The 20,795-nt window shown below is 60.5% G+C and overlaps 1 gene segment (V, D, J or C); it reads right to left on the bottom strand.

The window, feature by feature from the left end:
* Nucleotides 1-12,665: 12,665 nt before the first annotated feature.
* LOC112855918 (immunoglobulin heavy constant epsilon-like) lies at nt 12,666-14,516 on the bottom strand. The segment is given in 4 exon segments: nt 12,666-13,110; nt 13,198-13,518; nt 13,615-13,938; nt 14,072-14,516. Coding segments are annotated over 4 exon segments (1,416 nt in total).
* Nucleotides 14,517-20,795: the final 6,279 nt, after the last annotated feature.

Below are 20,795 nucleotides of genomic sequence, written 5' to 3'. Positions count from 1 at the left end.
ACCGGCTGCCTGGGTCCTCTTGCACTGTTTCTGAACGTGCTTGTCAGGGTTCTAGCACGAGGACCTGGACATGTTCCTGGGAGAAGGCCTCGGGCACAGGCCGCTCCCAGACGGGATTCGTGGTTATTGAACACGGCTCTCCCACTCACTGGCCGAGTCCGCACGTGCTGCTGGACTTTCAGCTTCCCATCTGTCCAGTGGGCACAGACATGCTCTCTGCTGGGCTTTGGGGATCATGTCAGGTGGGCCCAGAGCGGGGGCACAGGCAGAGCAGTCCAGGCTTGAAGCGAGTCTGCACCAGGGCCTGTTGCCAGGTAAGAGGTGGCACAGGGCAGGAGAAGAGGTCTGTTCCTCCGGGACCCCCTTCCCACCAACCAGTCAGGGTCCCCATCCACCCACCCACCCACAGCCTCCAGATCAGTGACAGTTGACCTCTGTGGCCTATGAAGTTTTGGAGGTCAGAGGCCTAATTCCAACTCAGTCCTGGGATATCCCTGCTGGAAAAGTCAAGAACACAAGGCATGATCTGCTCATACAGGACCAATTTCCTTCAAGGACTGGTGAGGAGAGAGGGGATCATGGCTGCAAAGGAAGTAGCATGGCCCTCATGCATCCCCGAGGAACACGGGGGCCAGCCTGGCTGGAGACCAGATCTCTGGGGGCTGACACTAACCCAAATAACACCTTCCCTTGCACCCTAGCCCAGCCCAGTTCAGGCCAGCTCAGCCCAGTTCAGCCCAGGTCAGCCCAGCTCAGCCGAGCTCAGCCCAGCTCAGCCCAGCTCAGCCCAGGTCAGCTTAGTTCAACTCAGCTCAGCCCAGGTCAGCTCAGTTCAGCCCAGTTCAGTCCAGCTCAGCCAAGTTCAGCCCAGCTCAGCCCAGTTCAACTCAGCTGAGCTCAGCTGAGCCCAGCTCAGCTCAGTTCAGCCCAGTTCAACTCAGCTCAGCCCAGCTCAGCCCAGCTCGGCCCAGGTCAGCTCAGTTCAGCCCAGTTCAGCCCAGCCCAGCCCAGCTCAACTCAGTTCAGTCCAGTTCAGCCCAGCTCAGCCCAGGTCAGCTCAGGTCAGCCCAGTTCAGCCCAGCTCAGCTCAGCCCAGCCCAGGTCAGCCCAATTAAGCCCAGCTCAGCCCAGCTCAGCTCAGCCCAGCCCAGCCCAGCCCAGCCCAGCCCAGCTCAGCCCAGTTCAACTCAGTGCAGCTCAGCTCAGCTCAGCTCAGCTCAGCTCAGCTCAGCTTAGCCCAGCCCAGCTCAGCCCAGTTCAGCCTGGCTCAGCTCAGCCCAGTGCAATCCAGCTAGCTCAGCTTAGGCCAGCCCAACCCAGCTCAGCCCAGGGCAAGCCAGCTAAGCTCAGCCCAGCCCAGCCCGGTTTAGCTCAGCCCAGTTCAGCCCAGCTTGGCCCAGGTCAGCTCAGTTCAGCCCAGTTCAGCCCAGCTCAGCTCCGGTCAGCTCAGTTCAGCCCAGTTCAGCCCAGCCCAGCTCAGCTCAGCCCAGCCCAGGTCAGCCCAATTAAGCCCAGCTCAGCCCAGCTCAGCTCAGCCCAGCCCAGCCCAGCCCAGCCCAGCTCAGCCCAGTTCAACTCAGCGCAGCCCAGCTCAGCTCAGCCCAACCCAGCTCAGCCCAGGGCAAGCCAGCTAAGCTCAGCCCAGCCCAGCCCGGTTTAGCTCAGCCCAGTTCAGCCCAGCTTGGCCCAGGTCAGCTCAGTTCAGCCCAGTTCAGTCCAGCTCAGCCAAGTTCAGCCCAGCTCAGCCCAGTTCAACTCAGCTGAGCTCAGCTTAGCCCAGCTCAGCCCAGCTCAGCCCAGCTCAGCCCAGTTTAGCCCAGTTCAGCCTGGCTCAGCTCAGCTCAGCCCAGCCCAGCTCAGCTCAGCCCAGCCCAAGTCAGCTCAATTAAGCCCAGCTCAGCCCAGCTCAGCCCAGCTCAGCTCAGCCCAGCCCAGCCCAGCTCAGCCCAGTTCAACTCAGCGCAGCCCAGCTCAGCTCAGCCCAACCCAGCTCAGCCCAGGGCAAGCCAGCTAAGCTCAGCCCAGCCCAGCCCGGTTTAGCTCAGCCCAGTTCAGCCCAGCTTGGCCCAGGTCAGCTCAGTTCAGCCCAGTTCAGTCCAGCTCAGCCAAGTTCAGCCCAGCTCAGCCCAGTTCAACTCAGCACAGGTCAGCTCAGCTTAGCCCAGTTCAGCCCAGCTCAGCTCAGCCCAGCCCAGCCTGGTTTAGCTCAGCCCAGCTCAGCTCAGCCCAGAACAGTTCAGCTCAGCCCAACCCAGCTCAGCCCAGGGCAAACCAGCTCAGCTCAGCTCAGCCCAGCCCAGCCTGGTTTAGCTCAGCCAAGTTCAGCCCAGTCCAGCCCAGCTCAGCCCAGCTCAGCCCAGCCCAGCTCAGCCCAGTGCAACCCAGCTAAGCTCAGCCCAGCCCAGCCCGGTTTAGCTCAACCTAGCCCAACTCAGCTCAGCCCAGCTCAGGTCAGCCCGGCTCAGCTCAGCCCAGTTAAGCCTAGCTCAGCCCAGGTAAGCTCAGCTCAGCCCAGGTAAGCTCAGCCCAGCCCAGCCCAGCTCAGTTCAGTTCAACTCAGCGCAGCTCAGCTGAGCTCAGCTTAGCCCAGCCCAGCTCAGCCCAGCTCAGCTCAGCCCAGAACAGTTCAGCTCAGCCCAACCGAGCTCAGCCCAGGGCAAACCAGCTCAGCTCAGCCCAGCCCAGCCCAGCCCAGCCTGGTTTAGCTCAGCCAAGTTCAGCCCAGTTCAGCCCAGCTCAGCCCAGCTTAGCTCAGCCCAGCTCAGCTCAGCTCAGCCCAGAACAGGTTAGCCCAGTCCATCCCAGCTCAGCCCAGCTCAGCCCAGCCCAGCTCAGCCCAGTGCAACCCAGCTAAGCTCAGCCTAGCCTAGCCCGGTTTAGCTCAACCTAGCCCAGCCCAGCCCAGCTCAGCCCAGTTCAGCCCAGTTCAACTCAGCCCAGCCCAGACCGGTTTAGCTCAACCTAGCCCAGCTCAGCCCAGCCCAGCCCAGCCCAGCTCAGCCCAGCTCAGACCAGTTCAACTCAGCTCAGCCCAGCCCGGTTTAGCTCAACCTAGCCCAGCCCAGCCCAGCTCAGCCCAGTTCAACTCAGCCCAGCCCAGCCCGGTTTAGCTCAACCTAGCCCAGCTCAGCTCAGCCCAGCCCAGTTAAGCTCAGCTCAGCCCAGCCCAGCCCAGCTCAGCCCAGCTCAGCCCAGTTCAACTCAGCTCAGCCCAGCCTGGTTTAGCTCAACCTAGCCCAGTCCAGCCCAGCCCAGCCCAGTTCAGCCCAGTTTAACTCAGCTCAGCTCAGCCCAGTTGAGCCCAGCTCAGCCCAGTTCAACTTAGCTCAACCCAGCTCAGCCCAGCTCAGCCCAGGTCAGCCCAGTTCAGCCCAGCTCAGCCCAGGTCAGCCCAGCTCAGCCCAGGTCAGCTCAGTTCAGCCCAGTTTAGCCCAGCCCAGCTTAGCCCAGGTCAGCCCAGTTCAGCCCAGCCCAGATCAGCCCAGTCCAGCCCAGCTCAGCCCAGGTCAGCTCAGTTCAGCCCAGTTTAGCCCAGCCCAGCTTAGCCCAGGTCAGCTCAGTTCAGCCCAGTTCAGCCCAGCCCAGCTCAGCCCAGCTCAGCCCAGCCCAGCTTAGCCCCGTTCAACTCAGCTCAGCCCAGCTCAGCCCAGCTCAGCCCAGCTCAGCCCAGCTCAGCCCAGCTCAGCTCAGTTCAGCCCAGTTCAACTCAGCTCAGCCCAGCTCAGCCCAGCTCAGCTCAGTTCAGCCCAGTTCAACTCAGCTCAGCCCAGCTCAGCTCAGTTCAGCCCAATTCAGCCCAGTTCAACTCAGCTCAGCCCATTCCAGCCCAGTTCAGCCCAGTTCAGCCCAGCCAAGCCCAGCCCAGTTCAGCCCAGTGCAGCCCAGCCCAGCCCAGTTCAGCCCAGTTCAGTCCAGAACAGCCCAGTTCAGCCCAGCCCAGCCCACGTTCACCTAGCTAGCTGCCTGTTACAGCTCGGCCCTGCGGTCTGGGGCGTCATGCCGACCCTCCTTTCTCCATCTGCTCTCTGTCCTGGTGCCTGTTCTCCATCCTCTAGGGCACAGCAGCATTCAGGACGGGCTGACTGAAGAGAGGAGGCCTGAGCCACATCTGGACCCACATGCTCAAGGCTGCTGGAGGGTCCACTGCATCTGAGAGGCTCAGGCTTCCCTCAGCCAGGTGGCCCAGGGCTGTATGTCCATCTGCCTCCCAAGAGCATTGAAGTTGAGCATGAAGGCCTGGGTCTCCTGCATTCCCACCTGATGGCCGCAGGGTCTCAGCAACCACCTGCCCTACTCTGGGCCATTAGTGTTGTCGGTGGGCTGAGGCTGTGAGGGGTGGGCTGGGAGGGGCTGCGTGACTGTGTCTGGCCCACAGATGGGGTCACTTGCCCACTTCCTGTCCCACCAGTGGTGGCTGCTCGCCTCCACGTCATGTCTGGCCTGTGGTCTGGCTGTGGTGGAGCCAGGTGTGTGCGGCCTGGCCGGTACGACCCCCGGGAGGCTGACTCTGGCCTGGGGTCATGTGGGTGCAAAGTCGGGTGCCCTGGTGGGGTCACGGCTCCATGTGGCTGTCTGGGGGCTGAGAGGCAAGGAGGCAAAGGCTGCAAGAGATACAGGGAGGGCTCAGGGACACTGGGGTAGAGATGGTCTCAGAAGTGGAGGTGGAGTGAAGGCCTGCAGGGGTGGGGCCTGGAAGGACAGGGCTTTCCCAGAGTAACCCCTGACAAGCCAGCAGGCCTCGGCAGACCTTCCGGCCACAGGGGAGGGTATGAGCGTGAAGAGCCACTCCAGCCTGGCTGTGATTGTGGCCACCCTTCTTAGAACAGCCCTCAAACAGCTGGGGTCCCAGGGTATGGCTGGGGTGAGGGCATGGGGGCTGTCCCTGTCTGGGAGCCTGGAGTTCTGTGGGTAGGGCCAGCTCCCCAGCCCACCCTCCAGAGCCAGGGCTCTCCTGCCGCTGTCTGAGCTCCTGAGTTGCCTCTTCTGTGCGTCCTGACTGGCCCTCCATGGTGCAGGTTGGGCCCAGCTTGTGTCTGTGCCCGTTTGATCATTCACTTCTTCATGCACAGAAGGTTCTGGAGCCACACACAGGAACCAATGGTCCACTCCCAGGAAGGACACCACCAGGGGGAGTGGCAGCAAGCTTCAGGCTCGATGGAGATGTCTGCCAATGTTTTTTCCCCCTGGTGGGCTCTGGTGGCCCAAGGAAGAGGGAGTCAGGGCAGGCCAGGAGGCAGAGGAGAGACAGGTGCAGGGAGGGGAGCCCAGGATGGCACAGACACACAGTGGCCTGGCTCCAGGGAGCTCTGGGGGTTTCGTTATGAACCCCAGGATCCCCCAGAATCACCCATAATGGATAATTCATCCCGCCAGCCCTGCATACCCTTGTGAGCAGGGGACTGTCCCTGAGGCAGGTGCCCATGAGTCCCTGGACTCTGCACCCTCTAAGGGTCCAAAGCACTGGGGTTCCCCCCCGAGCAGCCCTTGCCCCAGAGAGCAGGGAAAGTGAGAGATGGGTCGGGCAGACTTGGTGGGCCACCTTCTCCTTCAGCCTCCCTGCTCCTCAACTTGGGCACCCACACGTGGGCAGCATGCACACAGACAACCTGGGACACAGGGCAGAAGAGGTGTCCCTGGACCTGAGATGCGACATCAGGGTCTTGTCCATCCGTGGGTGGAAGGACCTGGACTCAGGAAAGAGGTCTGAAATGCACTCTGTGAAGACTGACCAAGCACCTGCCATGTGTCAGGGGCTGTGCCCAGCGTGAGGGTCCTATTGGGGGTGGAAAGAGCCAGGGAATACTCCTTGGGCTTTTTTTTTATTATTTGTTTATTTTTTAAATATGAAATTTACTGTCAAATTGGTTTCCATGCAACACCCAGTGTTCCTCCCAACAGGTGCCCTCCTCCATGCCCATCACCCGCCCTCCCCTCCCTCCCACCCCCCATCAACCCTCAGTTTGTTCTCAGTTTTTAAGAGTCTCTTATGCTTTGGCTCCCTCCCTCTCTAACTTTTTTTTCCCTCCCCCCCCCCATGGTCTTCTGTTAAGTGTCTCAGGATCCACATAAGAGTAAAAACATATGGTATCTGCCTTTCTCTGTATGACTTATTTCACTTAGCATCACACTCTCCAGTTCCATCCACGTTGCTACAAAAGGCCATATTTCATTCTTTCTCATTGCCACGTAGTATTCCATTGTGTATATAAACCACAATTTCTTTCTCCGTTCATCAGTGGATGGACACTTAGGCTCTTTCCATAATTTGGCTATTGTTGAAAGTGCTGCTGTAAACATTGGGGTACAAGTGCCCCTATGCATCAGCACTCCTGTATCCCTTGGGTAAATTCCTAGCAGTGCTATTGTTGGGTCATAGGGTAGGTCTGTTTTTAATTTTTTGAGGAACCTCCACACTGTTTCCCAGAGCGGCTGCACCAGTTTGCATTCCCACCAACAGTGCAAGGGGGTTCCTGTTTCTCCACATCCTCTCCAGCATCTATAGTCTCCCGATTTGTTCATTTTGGCCACTCTGACTGGCGTGAGGTGATATCTGAGTGTGGTTTTGATTTGTATTTCCCTGATGAGGAGCGACGTTGAGCATCTTTTCATGTGCCTGTTGGCCATCCGGATGTCTTCTTTAGAGAAGTGTCTATTCATGTGTTCTGCCCATTTCTTCATTGGATTATTTATTTTTCAGGTGTGCAGTTTGGTGAGTTCTTTATAGATTTTGGATACTAGCCTCCTTGGGCTTTTCTTGAAGGAGGAGGGACTTCCTCTTGGCTGAGGCCTGCTGGCTGGGCATCTGGGCATCCCATGGCTGCTGTGACCAAGGACCACGGACTGCGGGTCTTCAAACAACAGAAATTTACTCTCCCAGCTCTGGAGATCCAGGCGGTGTTCTTCCTGTCTCTTCCAGCTCCTGGGGCCCCAAGCACCCCTGGGGTTGTGGCTGTGTCCTTCCGTCTCTGCTTCCGTCTTCACGTGGCTTCTCTACGTCTGTCTCTGCATCTGTCTCTCCTCTTCTGCCTCTTGTAAAGTCACCTGTCATCAGGTTTGGGGCCTGGACGATCTCATCTTAAGGTCCTTAACTTTAATCACATCTGCAAAGACCCTTTCCCCAAAGTCACATTCACAGGTTCCAGGGATTAGGCCGTGGGCACGGCTTTGGGGGGCCACTGTTCAGCCTGCTGTGGTGGATTCATAAGAGAAGGGAAGAAGGAGGGACAGAGGGGACCCTGAGAATGCAGCCTGTTACTGCTGGCACGATCCTCTCCTACCCTGCTCTCAGACTGTGCTCTCAGTGCGACTGGCCTCTGCAGGCCTCTCTTGACTGGTGACCAGCACTCTGTCCTCCCAAGCTTGGGGGACATGCATTCTGCCCATGAGCACTGGGGGCCCGTGTGAGCCGAGCCCTTGTTGTCCTCGTTCTGGGGTCCATAGGGTGGGTCTCAGGATCTGGGCCACAAGTCAGAGAAAGAAGACAGCTCTGCCCTCAGGGGGCCTCCAGCCCAGGAGGTAGGAGGAAGGACCTAGGCTGTGGCATGTGAGAAACTTGCAGGTGAGGGTGGGTCTTGGTGCAAAATAGCAAAACTTTCTTAAAATTTTACTCTATCATCATCTATCAGTTTACCTATCATCTATCTATCTATCTAGTTACCTATCTATACCAGCCTATTTCTCTCTCTCTCTCTCTCTCTCTCTCTACCTATCTATACCAGCCTATCTGTCTCTCTACCTATCTATCTATACCAGCCTATCTATCATCTATCTATCTATCTATCTATCTATCTATCTATCTATCATCTACCTTATCTATCTATCTATCTATCTATCATCTATCTGCATGCCTGCCTACCTACCTACCTTTATCTATCATCTATCTATCTATCTATCTATCTACCTACCTATCTATACCAGCCTATTTATCATCATCATCATCATCATCATCTATCAGTCTATCATCTGTCAACTATCATCTGTCTATCAATCATCTATCTACCTACCTTATCTATCTATCTATCTATCTATCTATCTATCTTTCTATCTATCTATAATCTATCTGTAATTTTGCATGCTATCCCAGTGCCATGGCCTCGGTATTTCCTCCCACACTTGGTGTGGCCTCTACTGCATCCTGGAACCTGCATATAAAATACAGGGCACGTACCACCCTGCACCCCTTTTATACAATTTTAGAGGAAAAGGAGAAAGGATTTACTGGAGCCCACGTGAGGCAGCTGCTGGGACCCACACTCACTCCAGAAGCAACCTTTAGTGTGGGGGTTTCTCACACGAAGAGCTACAGATACTCATGACGAAGAACATTCCAGAAAGTCACAGACTCATGTCCTGTTTCCAGTACATGCAAGGCTGCAGTCTCCAACCTTATGGGAACGTGGGGAGGTCTTACTCTTATCTTCCTGTTTGCAATGTTTCCTGCAGGTTATTTGCCGCTGAAGCAGATGTATGGCATGTGCTCAGGGCAGAGAAGGAGCCCCTGCTGGGAAGTCTGGTCATGTCGTTCTGGCCTTGGTCAAAGTAGAGCCTTCCTGGGCACTCAGGAAGAGCCTTAAAGCTGAATATCTCCTGTATTTTATCAGTGTGGGGCCTGGTTTGCTGGGACTGTGTGTGTCTGCATGTGAGTGTCTGGTGGGCTGTGGTGTGGCCTTGACCTGTTTTAGCCCCCACCCCCGGCTTCCCTGATGTTCCATTTAGACCAAATCCTCTGTGTCTCTGAACGAACCTCAGAGTTGCCCAATCCTGGGTTTTCTGCCCCCAGGCTGCACACTTGCTGTCCCTCATTTCCATTCCTGGTTTGTGTCAGAGCCCGTGGGACATGGGACAGGGATGGGAGGCTTTCTGTGGAAGGCCACCTCCATGAGCAGAATCTCTTTTTCCAGAGGGTCTGGGCATTCGGGCGCTGGGAATGCGGCCATGGGCCCTGAGCGATGGTCCTAACAAATCACACCCCCTCAGACAGGGCTGAGAGGGCTGTGCCCCTCTGGCTTCCTCCTTAGTGTAACTTCTGTAGTTATTGAAACATTGTCTTCTCATTGGCCATTTGGTTTTTCCTCTCTGTGAAGGATCCACTGCTCACTTTCTTTCCTTTTATTGGCTCCCAAACATTTTGTATATAAAGGAATCCTACTTTTCATTGTGTCTGTTCACGTATTCTCCCCCAATTTCCAGTGGACTTCATAGAGACCCTTGTGGGAAGGTATCTCCACCCAGGGAAACCACCTCTTTATTCTCAGGAGCAGGGCACAGCCTCATGCCCACCACTGTCCTTGGTCAGCTGGCTGTCTCACCGGCATCTTGGCTCCTGCCTTCCAGGCTCATCAGGTTTCTTCTCGAAGATGGCGGTGGCCAGCCCCAGACAGCTCGTTTGCTTTTGTGTCTCGCTCAGCTCACTGGGACATCCAGGCTGGCTGGTGGGATGGGGGCCGAGGATTGGCCTGTCTGTGTGTGCTCAGTGGGTGGACAGATTGGGGTGGGTGACTGGTGGTCCCTGGAGGGGCTCTGACCTTGGTGATTGTGCTGCTGTGTTCCTGTGGCCTTCTGCACAGACCAGAGAGGTAGCTACTGCGAGTTTGTCACGGGCAGACTGTTGCGTTCACATTAGCATGGGAAGGGGCAGTGAGTCTTGACGTCGGCAGAGCGGGCGTGATGGGGACCGAGCTGGGGTGTCTGGGGCGTCAGAGGGATTCTTGCAGGGAGCCGCTGGCTGGCCACCTGGGCCTTCAGGCCCAGAACTGCCCCCTGCCCGTTCCCGCTGGCCCCTTGTCTACATCCTTGGGCAGACCTGCCTCCCACCACCCCTGCAGGACAGCAGGCACCTCTCCCAAAAAGTGTTCAGGTGACAGGGATTTGTAAGAAGGCACTTTACTAAGAAACTCAAAATGAAGTTAACAGGGCAAGAGGGTTGCCAAGCCAGGAGTGAGAGGTCACATGGGGCCTGGGTGGACAGGGTGGGAGCTGCTGGCCCAGGACCCGTGGGCAGTTCCTTCTGCTTCGAGACCCTTCCTCCCACCGGGAGCCCTGCCCGCAGACCTGCATTCTGCAGGGGCAGGTGCTGCGAGTGGCCGGTGGGAAGGCTGGGACCAGGGGCAGGCACTTGGACCTGGTGGCAGGGAGGTCGGACTGAGTCTGGGCTTGGGCTGTGAGTCTTTTTTGGCTCAGAACTCAGCGGTGGGCGGGGCCACGGGCTTCCCCCTCAGCGTGCTTTGGGGGTTGTTTGGTCAGAACAGGAGTGGCCCTGACCCCAGGTCACTTTGTGGAGGGACTGATGATCTTCTGCCGCTTGTCCCAAAGTGGACGGGGTAGGGGCTGTGATTGGCAGGTCCCATCGGTGCCTTGGACCTTGGGGCTGAGCTGGAACCTTCTGGATGCCTGTGTGCTGCGCTCCCCCCCCCCCCCCCCCCAGGGCAGGCAGACTGCCTCAGACATGGGGAGGGGGAGGGGGAGGGGGAAGCGAGCCCTCGTTGCTCTGGCTCCCGGCTACTTCGCCGCCTGTACGTTTGCGTAGTCCTGGAAGGTCTGCGGCTTCTGCAGGACGGTGGCAAGTACCGACTTCACCTGGCGGAGGGCGCGCAAGAGGACAGCGTGAGGGAGCAGGCCTCCCCCCACCTCGCCCCGCCCCCTCCCCTCCCTGGCACAGGGACCTCTGTGCTCCCACCTTGAAGAGGGTGATGGCGGCTCCGTAGCTCACGCTGAGCAGGAAGAGGGTGATGAAGACCAGCAGGCTGGTCCATAGCTCGTCCAGCTCGTAGCTCTCAGCGGCGTCCGCACACAGGTCCTGGAGCTCCAGCTCTGCAGGCACCGGCCAGTCAGCCTTCCCGGCCCAGCCTCTCTGCACGTGCCGGGGAGGGCGGAGCCATGGCAGGCCCGGCCCCCCGAGGAGGCGGACACAAGATCCACGCCCAGCCTCTGCACGTGCCCGGGGGGGGCGGGACCATGGCAGGCCCGTCCCTCCTCCCCCCTCCCCCACCTGCCCCAGGAGGGGGACACAGTACGGAAGCCTTGGCCTCGGCTGCTGCTGGTGTGCTGGTGGCTGGAAGGCAGACCGCCTTGTCCCGCCTGCTCTGCAGCTGCCCCTCTGGGGCGGGGGGCGGAAGCCCCCCAAGTTGGCCAGTGGCTGTGTGGGAGTGGCCTTCCCTCCCTTGACTCCTACCCCCAGCAGCTCTGTTGGCCACTGCATGGCCTGCGGCCACCCGCCAGGCCTCCCCAGCCCCGTCCCCACTGGGCTTCGCCAGTGCTGGCCCACGAGGACCTTTCTGAACTGTACACGGATGGCCACCTGCCCCAAGCCCTGAGGGGTCTGAGCTCTGTAGCCCAGCTCACAGGACCTGGGGTAGCCCCAGGAGTCAATGAAGCTGGTGCTTTAAGGGGCTGGCTCGGTGCTGTGGACTTTGTTCAGGCCTGAGGGTGCCCAGAGCTGCTACCTGGTCCTACACTGGGCCCAGTCTCCCGGCTCCTCCTGCCCTGGCCCCACTCTCCCCTGACAGGCTCTGCAGAGTGAGGCTGTTGTGCATGGCCCTCAGGCTCCCGTGTGCACTGCACAAGCCAGTGCTTCCGGGCTTGTGTCAGCAGCGTGTGGGCCAGATGGATATGGTGGGTACTTGTGTGTGTGTGAGCATGACGGGAGCAGGGGGTCTAGGGCTGTATGGGCTTAGACCCTGGCTCTGACCCCCTCGGCCTCTAGCCCTGGGATAGGGCCAGCAGCCTGTTCTGGGACGTGGTCCAGCGGGAGCGGGGGACACGGCCCACACTGTAGGTGTGCGCGTGTCCGTGTGTCAGTGTGTGTGTTCGTCCATGGGGTGCAGCTGACGGAGGGGCTGGACTGAGGAGGCCCGGGCCATGAGAGGAGTTTGGGGTGGGAGGCCTCTCCACATCCACGTTGGATCCAGTGGTCCAGGTATGACAGAGAAGGGCTTGGGTGCGGCCCGGGCGAGAGAGCAGACCGTGGGAGGCCACGTGTCAGCATGTGGGACACGTCCGCCACGTGGGGTGCCTGTGGCCGGTGGTGATGTTGGATCTGCTGTGGACTCGCTGTGAGGCTCACGGGAACGTGCCTGCGGGTCTGGGTGGGTGCATCCCCAGCACGGATCCAGGGTGGAGTGAGGCTGAGAGGCAACATGGGGCACTCGTGTTGACCCTGGCCTGTCGTGACCGTGTGTGCAGGCAGGGCAGGGGCGGTTAGAGGTCGGGTGTGCGAGCAGTCTGGGCCCTGGTTCTCGTGTGTGAGGAGGTGGCAGTGAAGGGGCTGTTCTGAGTGTAGGTACCTGAGTGGGGGTTTGACTTGGCCCATTTCTCCATCAAAGGGCCTGTGTGTGTGCAGCTGGCCTGGGGATCCAGGGGCTTGTCTGTGTCCAGAGGGCCCGGCAGGAGGCTGGGGGTGGAGGCTGAGACCTCTGTGGCCTCCAGCAGAGGGAGGGGCCGTGGGCTCCCTGAGGTGTCTGTGGTCCTTCCCCTGGGACCATCCTGTGGCTTTTGGGACCCCTTTGAGTGAGCAGGACCCGTAGTGGCAGGGAGGGGCCTGTGGCATGGATGATGATGGTGGACAGACCACCCCCATCTGCCCCCTCCTCGGGGGGGTCCCTTCCTCTGTGCCAAGACACCCCTGCCTGGCAGCCCCACCCACCCCCAAGAATGGGTGCCCTCAGGACTCTGAGGCAGGCACTGCAGTGTTTATTGACAACAACAGACCGGCAGGTCCGGCCGGCCCCTCCCCCGCCCCAGCAGGATGGAGCTCTGGGGGGAGGGGTGGGCATCATTTACCAGGGTTTTTGGACACGGATTTCTTGAGCGTCCTAGAGCCAGGCAGCGCCTCGTGCACCACTTGGCAGGTGAACACATCCCTCTGCTCCCAGTCTGCCCGGCTGACCTCAAGGCGACTGAAGACAAAGAAGGCTGGGCTGGGGCCAGTGGCCTTGTGGGGCCACGTGGTGGCCTGCTGTTCCGTCCGAACAGGGCTGTCGTTGTGAAGCCATTGCACCGAGATGTCCGGGGGAAAGAAGTTCTGGATCAGGCACGTGAGAGTGACTTTGTCCTTGGTCTTCGGCTCCCCCTCGGGCGGCAGGAACACGTACACCTCCGGGGGGAAACGCCGGCCTGTGGACAGGTGTGGGGTCAGCCCAGGCTGCAGCGCAGGAGGCCCACTTGCCCCCCCCTCCCCTCCCTGGGGCCTGCGCGGCTCACCGGGGGCTTTGGCAATGGAGCGCACGATGTCCTTGGGCAGGTCCGGATGGGTCACCTTGCATTGGTAGGTCTCCCCCTCAACCCAGTCAGTGGCATCCACAGGCAGGGTGGAAGTGACGGTGATTGTCCCGTTGTACTGAGTCTTCTTGACCATCGGGTCTGGGTGCACAGACTCCCCATTCTCCCGTGACCAGGTCAGGATCATGCCTTCTGTGTTGGCCAGGTCCACCACCAGGCAGGTGATCTTGGGCGACTTGTGGACGTACAGGTCAAGAGGGCTGGGCGGGCTCAGGTAGGTGCTCACACCTCGGGGGTCAGACTCTGCAGGGGTGTGTGTGGGAGGTGCTGTGTGAGGGTGTGGCTTGGCCCTCCTCTGAGCCCAGGTGTCTGGGTGTTGGAGGGGATGCGGAGCCATACCTGTGCACTTGCGAGCGTTGTCCTCAAAGGTGAAGCCTTGATAGGTGACCTGGCAAGTGTAGGTCTTTTGGGACACCCACTCACCCTGCGTGATGTTGAGCTCGCTGTGGGTGGAGGTCACCTTGCCCTCCTGCTTGCTGGGGGCAGTGTATGGGAATATGTTCGTGGCCTTCTGCCCATCCACCAGCCAGGTGACCTCCATGTCACCTGGGACGTAGCCGGAGATGAGGCACAGGAGCTGGATGGTGCTACTGGTGTCACCGAGGGGGTTACACGAGGAGTGGAAGAGCTTCACGGTGGGGGGAATGAAGTTCATGGCACACGCTAGGGGTGAAGGTGGCAGCCTGGTGTCAGCCCCCTGAGCCCACGACACCCACGTGCCCGCCCAGGCGCCTTCCTCCTCTCCTAGCCGCTCCCGCCACGCCTGCCCCCCTCCTCCAGCCCGACCCTGGCTCACCACTGACGGTCTTGTTGATGGTGGGGGACTCCGCGTGAGCCACACTGCAGGTGAACTTCTGTTTGGCCCACTCGCCCGAGACGGTCACGTGGCTGGTGGTGGTGTAGAGGCCAGAGGTCTCCTGGAGGGTGGCGGGGAGGGTCACGACGCTCTTGTTCAGGGACCCTGCATCCCAGGTCACAGTCACCGGCATCGGGAAGTAGCCCGTGACCAGGCAGCCCAGTGTCACGGACGGGGCAGTGGCGATGGTGCCTTTGCAGCAGGTGGCCAAGGGGAAGACGAGGGGGGCCTGGATGGAGACTGTGGGGGCAGAGGCAGTGTCAGTGCCGACCGGCGGAGTCTGAGGGGGAGAAGTGTGGGGCAGAGCGGGGTGGTCGGGTGGAGGGGCGCACGGGGACCCCTTCTCCAGCGTCAGGGGGCAGATGCTCATTTTGGACTCTTGTTCCCCGAGTCTGCTAGGAACGCCCTCCCACGAACCCCTGTGTCCCTGCCAGAAGCAGGGGTGTTCTTACCTTTGGCCAGGACACCCTGCCCGCAGCCCTGAGTGGCAGGAACGGGGGGTTCTTGGGGAGCAGAGGTGTCTGACTCGTGTCCTGACCTGCGGAGGCTCCAGGGAGCCCGACTACAGGCCCCATTCATAGCAGAGCCCAGATCAGTCCTCCCCCACTCCCCCAGGTGGTGACTCCTGCCCGGAGCCCAGACCCCAGCTCATCGTCCAGGCTGCCCACTCAGTCCAGTGAGACCGACCAGTCCACGTGGCCTCGCGTCAGGACGGCTGAGAGCAGGGATACAAACCCGCTCCACACCCAGCCTCACTAGGTCTGCTGATTCAGACCAGCTCAGGTCACGGGAGTCCGCCTTGGTCCGGCCTGGCCCACGTCAGCCCAGGAGACCCGATTTCAAGCAGGCTAACTCATCTGAGTTCAGTCCACAAATTCTACCAAAATCCTTCAGCTCCGTTTGGCTCAGCCTGCCAGCCAGGCTTGTCGTACCTGCTCAGTCCCACTCAATGTAGCCTCACTGACCTTGGCCACTGGACCTAGCAAAACAGTACACCCTGCTTGACTCGCTGAAGCCTGATTCAGCCAGACCAAACCAACTAGCTGAACCCACTTTAGCCCAACCCAACCCAATATAGCCCAGCTCAGCCCAGCTCAGCCCAGCTCAGCCCAGCTCAGCTCAGCTCAGCTCAGCTCAGCCCAGTTCAGCCCAGCTCAGCCCAGGTCAGCTCAGCTCAGCTCAGCCCAGCCCAGCCCAGCCCAGCCCAGCCCAGCTTAGCCTAGTTCAGTTCAACCTAGTTCAGCCCAGCTCAGCCCAGCCCAGCCCAGCCAGCCCAGTTTAGCCCAGCTTAGCCCATCCCAGATGAACTCAGCCCAGCTCAGCCCGGCTCAGCCTAGCTCAGCCCAGCCCAGCTCAGCTCAGCCCAGTTCAACTCAGCCCAGCCCAGCTTAGCCTAGTTCAGCTCAACCTGTTCAGCCCAGCCCAGCCCAGCCCAGCCCAGCCCAGCTGAACTCAGCCCAGTTCAGTCCAGCCTAGTCCAGCTCAGCTCAGCCAAGCTCAGCTCAGCTCAGCCCAGCCCGGTCCACCTCAGACCAGTTCAACTCAGCCCAGCTCAGCCCAACTCAGCACAATTCAGTCCAGCCCAGCTCAGCTCAGCCCAGCTCAGTCCAACTCAGGCAAACCCAGCTCAGCCCAACCCAGCCCAGCTAATCCCAGTTCAACCCAGCTAATCCCAGTTCAGCCCAGCTCAGCCCATCCTAGCTGAGTTTAGCCCAGTTCAGCCCAACCAAACTCAGCCCTATTCAGCTCAGCCCAGCCCAACCCAATTCAGCCCAGTTCAGCCCAGCTCAGCCCAATTCAGGCTAGTTCAGCATAGTCTTGCCCAGCTCAGCCCAATTCAGTCCAGCCCAGCTCAGCCTGCCCAGCTCAGCCTAGTTTAGTTTAAGCCAGCTCAGTTCAGCCCAGCTCAGCCCAGCACAGCCACCTTAGCCTGGTTCAACCCAGCAGCCCAGCCCAGCCCAGTTCAGCTCAGCCCAGCTCAGCCCAGCCCAGATCAGACCAGTTTGGCCCAGTCGAACTCAGCTCAACCTAGCCCAGTGTAGTTCAGTTCAGCCCACCCAGCCTAGCCCAGTTCAGCTCAGCTCCACTCAGCTCAGCTGAGTTCAGCCCAGTTCAGCTCAGCCCAGTTAAGCCCCATCCAACTCAGTTCAGCCCAACACAGCCCAGCCAAATCCAATTCATTTCAGCCCAGCCCAGCCCAGTTCAGCCCAGCTCAGTTCATATCAGCTCAACCCAGCCCAGCTAAGTCAAGTTCAGCTGAGCTCCACTCAGCCAAGCCCAACCCACTTAGCTAGCTCATTCCAGTTCAGCCCAGTTCAGCTCAACCCAGTTCAGTCCAGCTCAGCTCAGCCCAGCCCAGCTAATCCCAGTTCAGCCCAGCTAATCCCAGTTCAGCCCAGCTCAGCCCATCCTAGCTGAGTTTAGCCCAGTTCAGCCCAACCAAACTCAGCCCTATTCAGCTCAGCCCAGCCCAGCCCAACCCAATTCAGCCCAGTTCAGCCCAGTTCAGCCTAGTTCAGCATAGTCTTGCCCAGCTCAGCCCAATTCAGTCCAGCCCAGCTCAGCCTGCCCAGCTTAGCCTAGTTTAGCTCAAGCCAGCCCAGTTCAGCCCAGCTCAGCCCAGCACAGCCACCTTAGCCTGGTTCAACCCAGCAGCCCAGACCAGACCAGTTCAGCTCAGTTCAGCTTAGCCTACCACAGCCCAGTTCAGCCTGGTTCAACCCAGTTCAGCACAGCTCAGTCCAGTTCAGTTCAGACCAGTTCAGGTCAGCTCAGCCCAGCCCAGCTCAGCCTAGCCAAGCTTAGCTTGGTTCAGCTCAGCCCATTCCAGCCCAGTTCAGCCCAGTTCAGACTAGCTCAGCTTTGCTCAGTTTGGCTCAGTCCAGCCCAGCCTGGTTCAGCCCAATCCAGCTCAGTTCAGCCCAGTTTAGCCAAGTTCAGCCCAGCCCAGCACAGGCCAGCTCATCCCAGCCCAGCTCAGCTCAGCCCAGCTCAGCCCAGCTCAGCCCAGCTAAGCCCAGTTCAGCTACCTCAGTTGAGATCAGCCCAGCTCAACCCAGCTCATTCCAGTTCAGCCCAGCCCAGCCCAGCCCAGCTCAGCTCAGCTCAGCTCAGCCCAGTTCAGCCCAGCCCAGCCCAGCCCAGCCCAGCTCAGCCCAGCCCAACTCAGCTCAGCCCAGCCCAGCTCAGCCCAACTCAGCCCAGTTAAGCTCAGCCTAGTTCAGCCCAGCTAAGTCCAGCTCAGCCCAGCCCAGCCCAGCCCAGCTCAGCTTGGTTCAGCCCAGGCCAGCCCAGCCCAGTTCAGCCCAACTTGGCCAAGTTCAGCCTAGACCAGACCATTCAGCTCAGCTTGGTTCAGCCCAGCTAAGACCACTTCAGCCCAGCCCAGACCAGCCCAGCTTTGCACACATCAGACAAGCTCAGCTAGGTGAGCCACGGTGAGCCAACCCAAGACAGTCCCACCCAGGCTGTATCAGGTGTGCTCATTAGACCTGCCTGCCCAAGCCCTGTCCATCCAGGTCTGCCCAGCCCAGCCCAGGACAGGACAGCCCCCACCGAGGACAGCATTTCATCGGACCCAGGTCTTCCTGCCTCCGTACCACCCCCCCACCCCGCCCCAAGCTTGGTCAGATCCCCTTGGCTCAGGATAGCCCAGCTCAACCACAAGTGCCTAGCCTGGCCAAGCCTGTCCTGTGCAAGGGCAGGGTCGCCCCCCAAACCCCTGCCTGTGGTACTTGCGCACCAAGGTCAGCCCAGGTTAGCTCTCCCCAGCTTCCCCCAGCCCACCTACTCCTGCAAAATCAGCCCAGCCTGGCCCATCTCAGTCCACTCAGTGCCACACAGGTGAGCGGAGCCAGAGGGACCAGTCTGGCCCGGCCGAGACTGGGATAGTTGGACCCTTTCCACATAACTCCGACCACTCAAGCTGCGCTGGGCCTGGCCCAGCTAGCCTGGCCCACCTTATTCAGGCTGGCTCAGGCCGCCCAGCTCACATATGTGTGGACGTGGGAAGGCCTGCCCACCACCTGATCCAGCATGGACACAGCTCCCTGTTGCTCTCCCTGGACCCTGGGCTAGCGGTCACTGCCCTGGTTCGTTGCAGGAAGATCCACACCCAGGCCACTGTCCACGCCCTCTGCGTGGTCCTTGACCCTGTCAGGCTTGGGTGCTGCCCTAGGCCCGTTGTGCCTGAGGTTCTCAGCCCCTTGTCTTCCTCGAGTTGGTCCTGGGCAGTCTCTGGCTCCCGTGTGTCCCTGTGCAGAGAAGGGATGGCTGGCAGACGAGCAGCGGTCGGGAGGCTCTGTCCCTGCTGGGTGGGCAGTGGCCCGGACCCGCCTGCCGTTGCTGCGTTTGGGCCAGTGCCAGCGGCTGGGATACCTGAGGCGGCCGCTCCTGCGTCAGGGGCCCGTCCTGGCCTCGGCAGCTTCCTGGACGGGCTCCCGGACAGATGAGGCGAATCATTAGTAACCGTGGGTGTTACATTTGCGATCAGACAATAGGGCCTGGGGGGAGGAGAGCTCTGCCTCAGTGCTCTGGCTAAAAATGGGGTGGGAACCCCCAGGGGCCTCAGCAGCCTGGAAGTTCCCTTTATGTTCTTGGGAAGTCCGTCTCGCACCGTCGGGGTCGCTGGTGAGGCCCCTGCGCCATGGAAGAAGCGTGCTCCTCTCCACAGCCCCTGCTGCCCAGCTCGTGGCCTGTCTTCCTCGATGTGGGAGATGTGGACTTGCTGTGCGGCAACCCTCTGGTGGGCGCCGTGAGGCCCCAGGAAGTGGGGAGCGCTGGGCGCCAGCACCGCTGCTCTAGAGGCAGACCTTCAAGGAAAGGGTCGCCCGTTCTGTGCTCGAGCAGTTGAGGCCCGCGTGGCCACGTGCCCGAGGCGTGGATGCAGGGCTTCCCGGTGGCGTGCCACCCTTGTTCCTGTGTCCCATGGCTCGGAGGAGAGGGCTGGGGGCTGGTCCGGTGGGAGAAGCTCCGGGGGGGAGTGATCGGGGGCCATGTCCATCTGGGGACAGCAGGCCCTGGTCCCCCACTGGCCGCCGTGGGCTCCCTGCTGGCAGGTGACCTCCCGCATTGCCCGCACGCTTGCTCCATGCTACTGTCCTGCAGCTGGGCTCTTCCTGGGGAGGCACTTGCTGGGCATGGCCCCTGAGGACCAGCGGGGACCTGGGGTGGAGGCTGGACATGGCTGTGAGGTTGGCCGGTGGCTCTGCAAGACCTCTGCAGCCTCTGGAGCCTGGGGTGGACTGTGCCGTGGATCTGTTCTGCGGTGCCCACTGAGGATGTGAGACCACAGCGTGGCTTTGGTGGCCTCTGATTCTGGGCTGTTGGGGCAGCTGGCCCACTGCTGACACAGCACTGATGTGTGCGGGGCCGTGACAGGCTGGGTCTGGGCTTTACCTTCACCCTGTGGTCGTTTCCTGCAGGCCGTGTGTCCCCAAAACCCCGAAGGCACCCTGAGCGCACAAGTAAGGGAGGCCGTGGGAGCCTGCCAGCCTAGCTGGTCAGAGTGGGCTCCTGGGAGACACTGCACTGTCTTGGAGAGAGAGAGAGAGAGAGAGGTCAGGATCCCACCCTGTGGCCCAAGTCCCCGCAGGAGGGCTGCGTGAAGGTGGCCTCTGTCAGGACTGGTGCCCTCAGAGAGACATCCAGGCTCATTTGGGAGACCCAGAGAGGCTGCTGCATGGGGCAGAGACAGGGCCCCAGAGGGCCTGAACGTGAGCCCGGGGGAGACAGGGCCCCTGCGCCCCTACATGCGTCATGGGAGGCAGAGGGGGAGTGCCCAATTCCTTGGAAGGGCCTGTGCTTCTGAGAGAAACCACAGGGCTGGCAGAGCACCCCCAGGAGCCTACTGCCCCTGCGGGCCCAGGGCAGGTGGTGCCAGCCTTAGGGCCCGCACATGTGTGAGTGCTGGACTCGGGCCTCCACTGCCAGAACCCCCTCCCCTCCCCCAGCCCCTACTCATTCACCCCAGGCTGTGGGCATTTGGGGCGGGGCTTCAGTGCCCAGCCAGTGTCCTGACTCTACCCTGACATCACAGGACATGCTGCTGGTGCTGGGCCGCCCTTGGGGTCCCTTGGTGTCAGAGAGAAAGGCTCTCATCTCTCCCCAGTTCCCACCGGGGGGGCTCAGCTCTGAGTATACACGTTTGTCTGGGGCTGCGGCCCTGCCACACGGCTGCCCCCACCCGCCAGGCTGCCCCGCTCTGGCCTCTGCCTGTGTCCTGCCTGCAGACAGGAGACAGGCGACCCTGCTGCGTCTCGACTGTGGGTGTGTGCCCGGGTGTGTGCTGGGGGAGCAGGGGGAAGGTGACCCCCGCCCAGCCCTTGGAAGGCCCTGCTGACGGTGGAGGGCTGGGTGCGGGGGCAGTGTGGGCAGGGCGGGCAGGTGTAGCGTGGCATCCACAGTGCCGGCCCGCCCCCGAAGGCGGTTTTCTCCAGACACTCGGAGCCCTTTCAGGTCCGTTGCCGGAGTTGCCGTTTCCTGGGCTTTCTTTCTTCGGAAAGTCCTTGGATTGCTGTGAATCGTGCCTCGTTTTCGATGACGCGTTCTCAGCAGGTTGTTGCGGACACAGCGGAACACGACTGCTTCCTGCGTTTGTTTGGAGCCCCTGCTGCTGTTCTTGCTGGTTCGAAGGGCTGTCTGGATTCCGCTGCCTTTTCATCGT

Source organism: Puma concolor, chromosome B3, assembly GCF_028749965.1.
Source record: "Puma concolor isolate L17-30 chromosome B3, mPumCon1.1.hap2, whole genome shotgun sequence".
NCBI lineage: Eukaryota > Metazoa > Chordata > Mammalia > Carnivora > Felidae > Puma > Puma concolor.
Note: the sequence above shows the minus strand (reverse complement) of the source record. Positions and strands in the feature narration are given on the sequence as shown.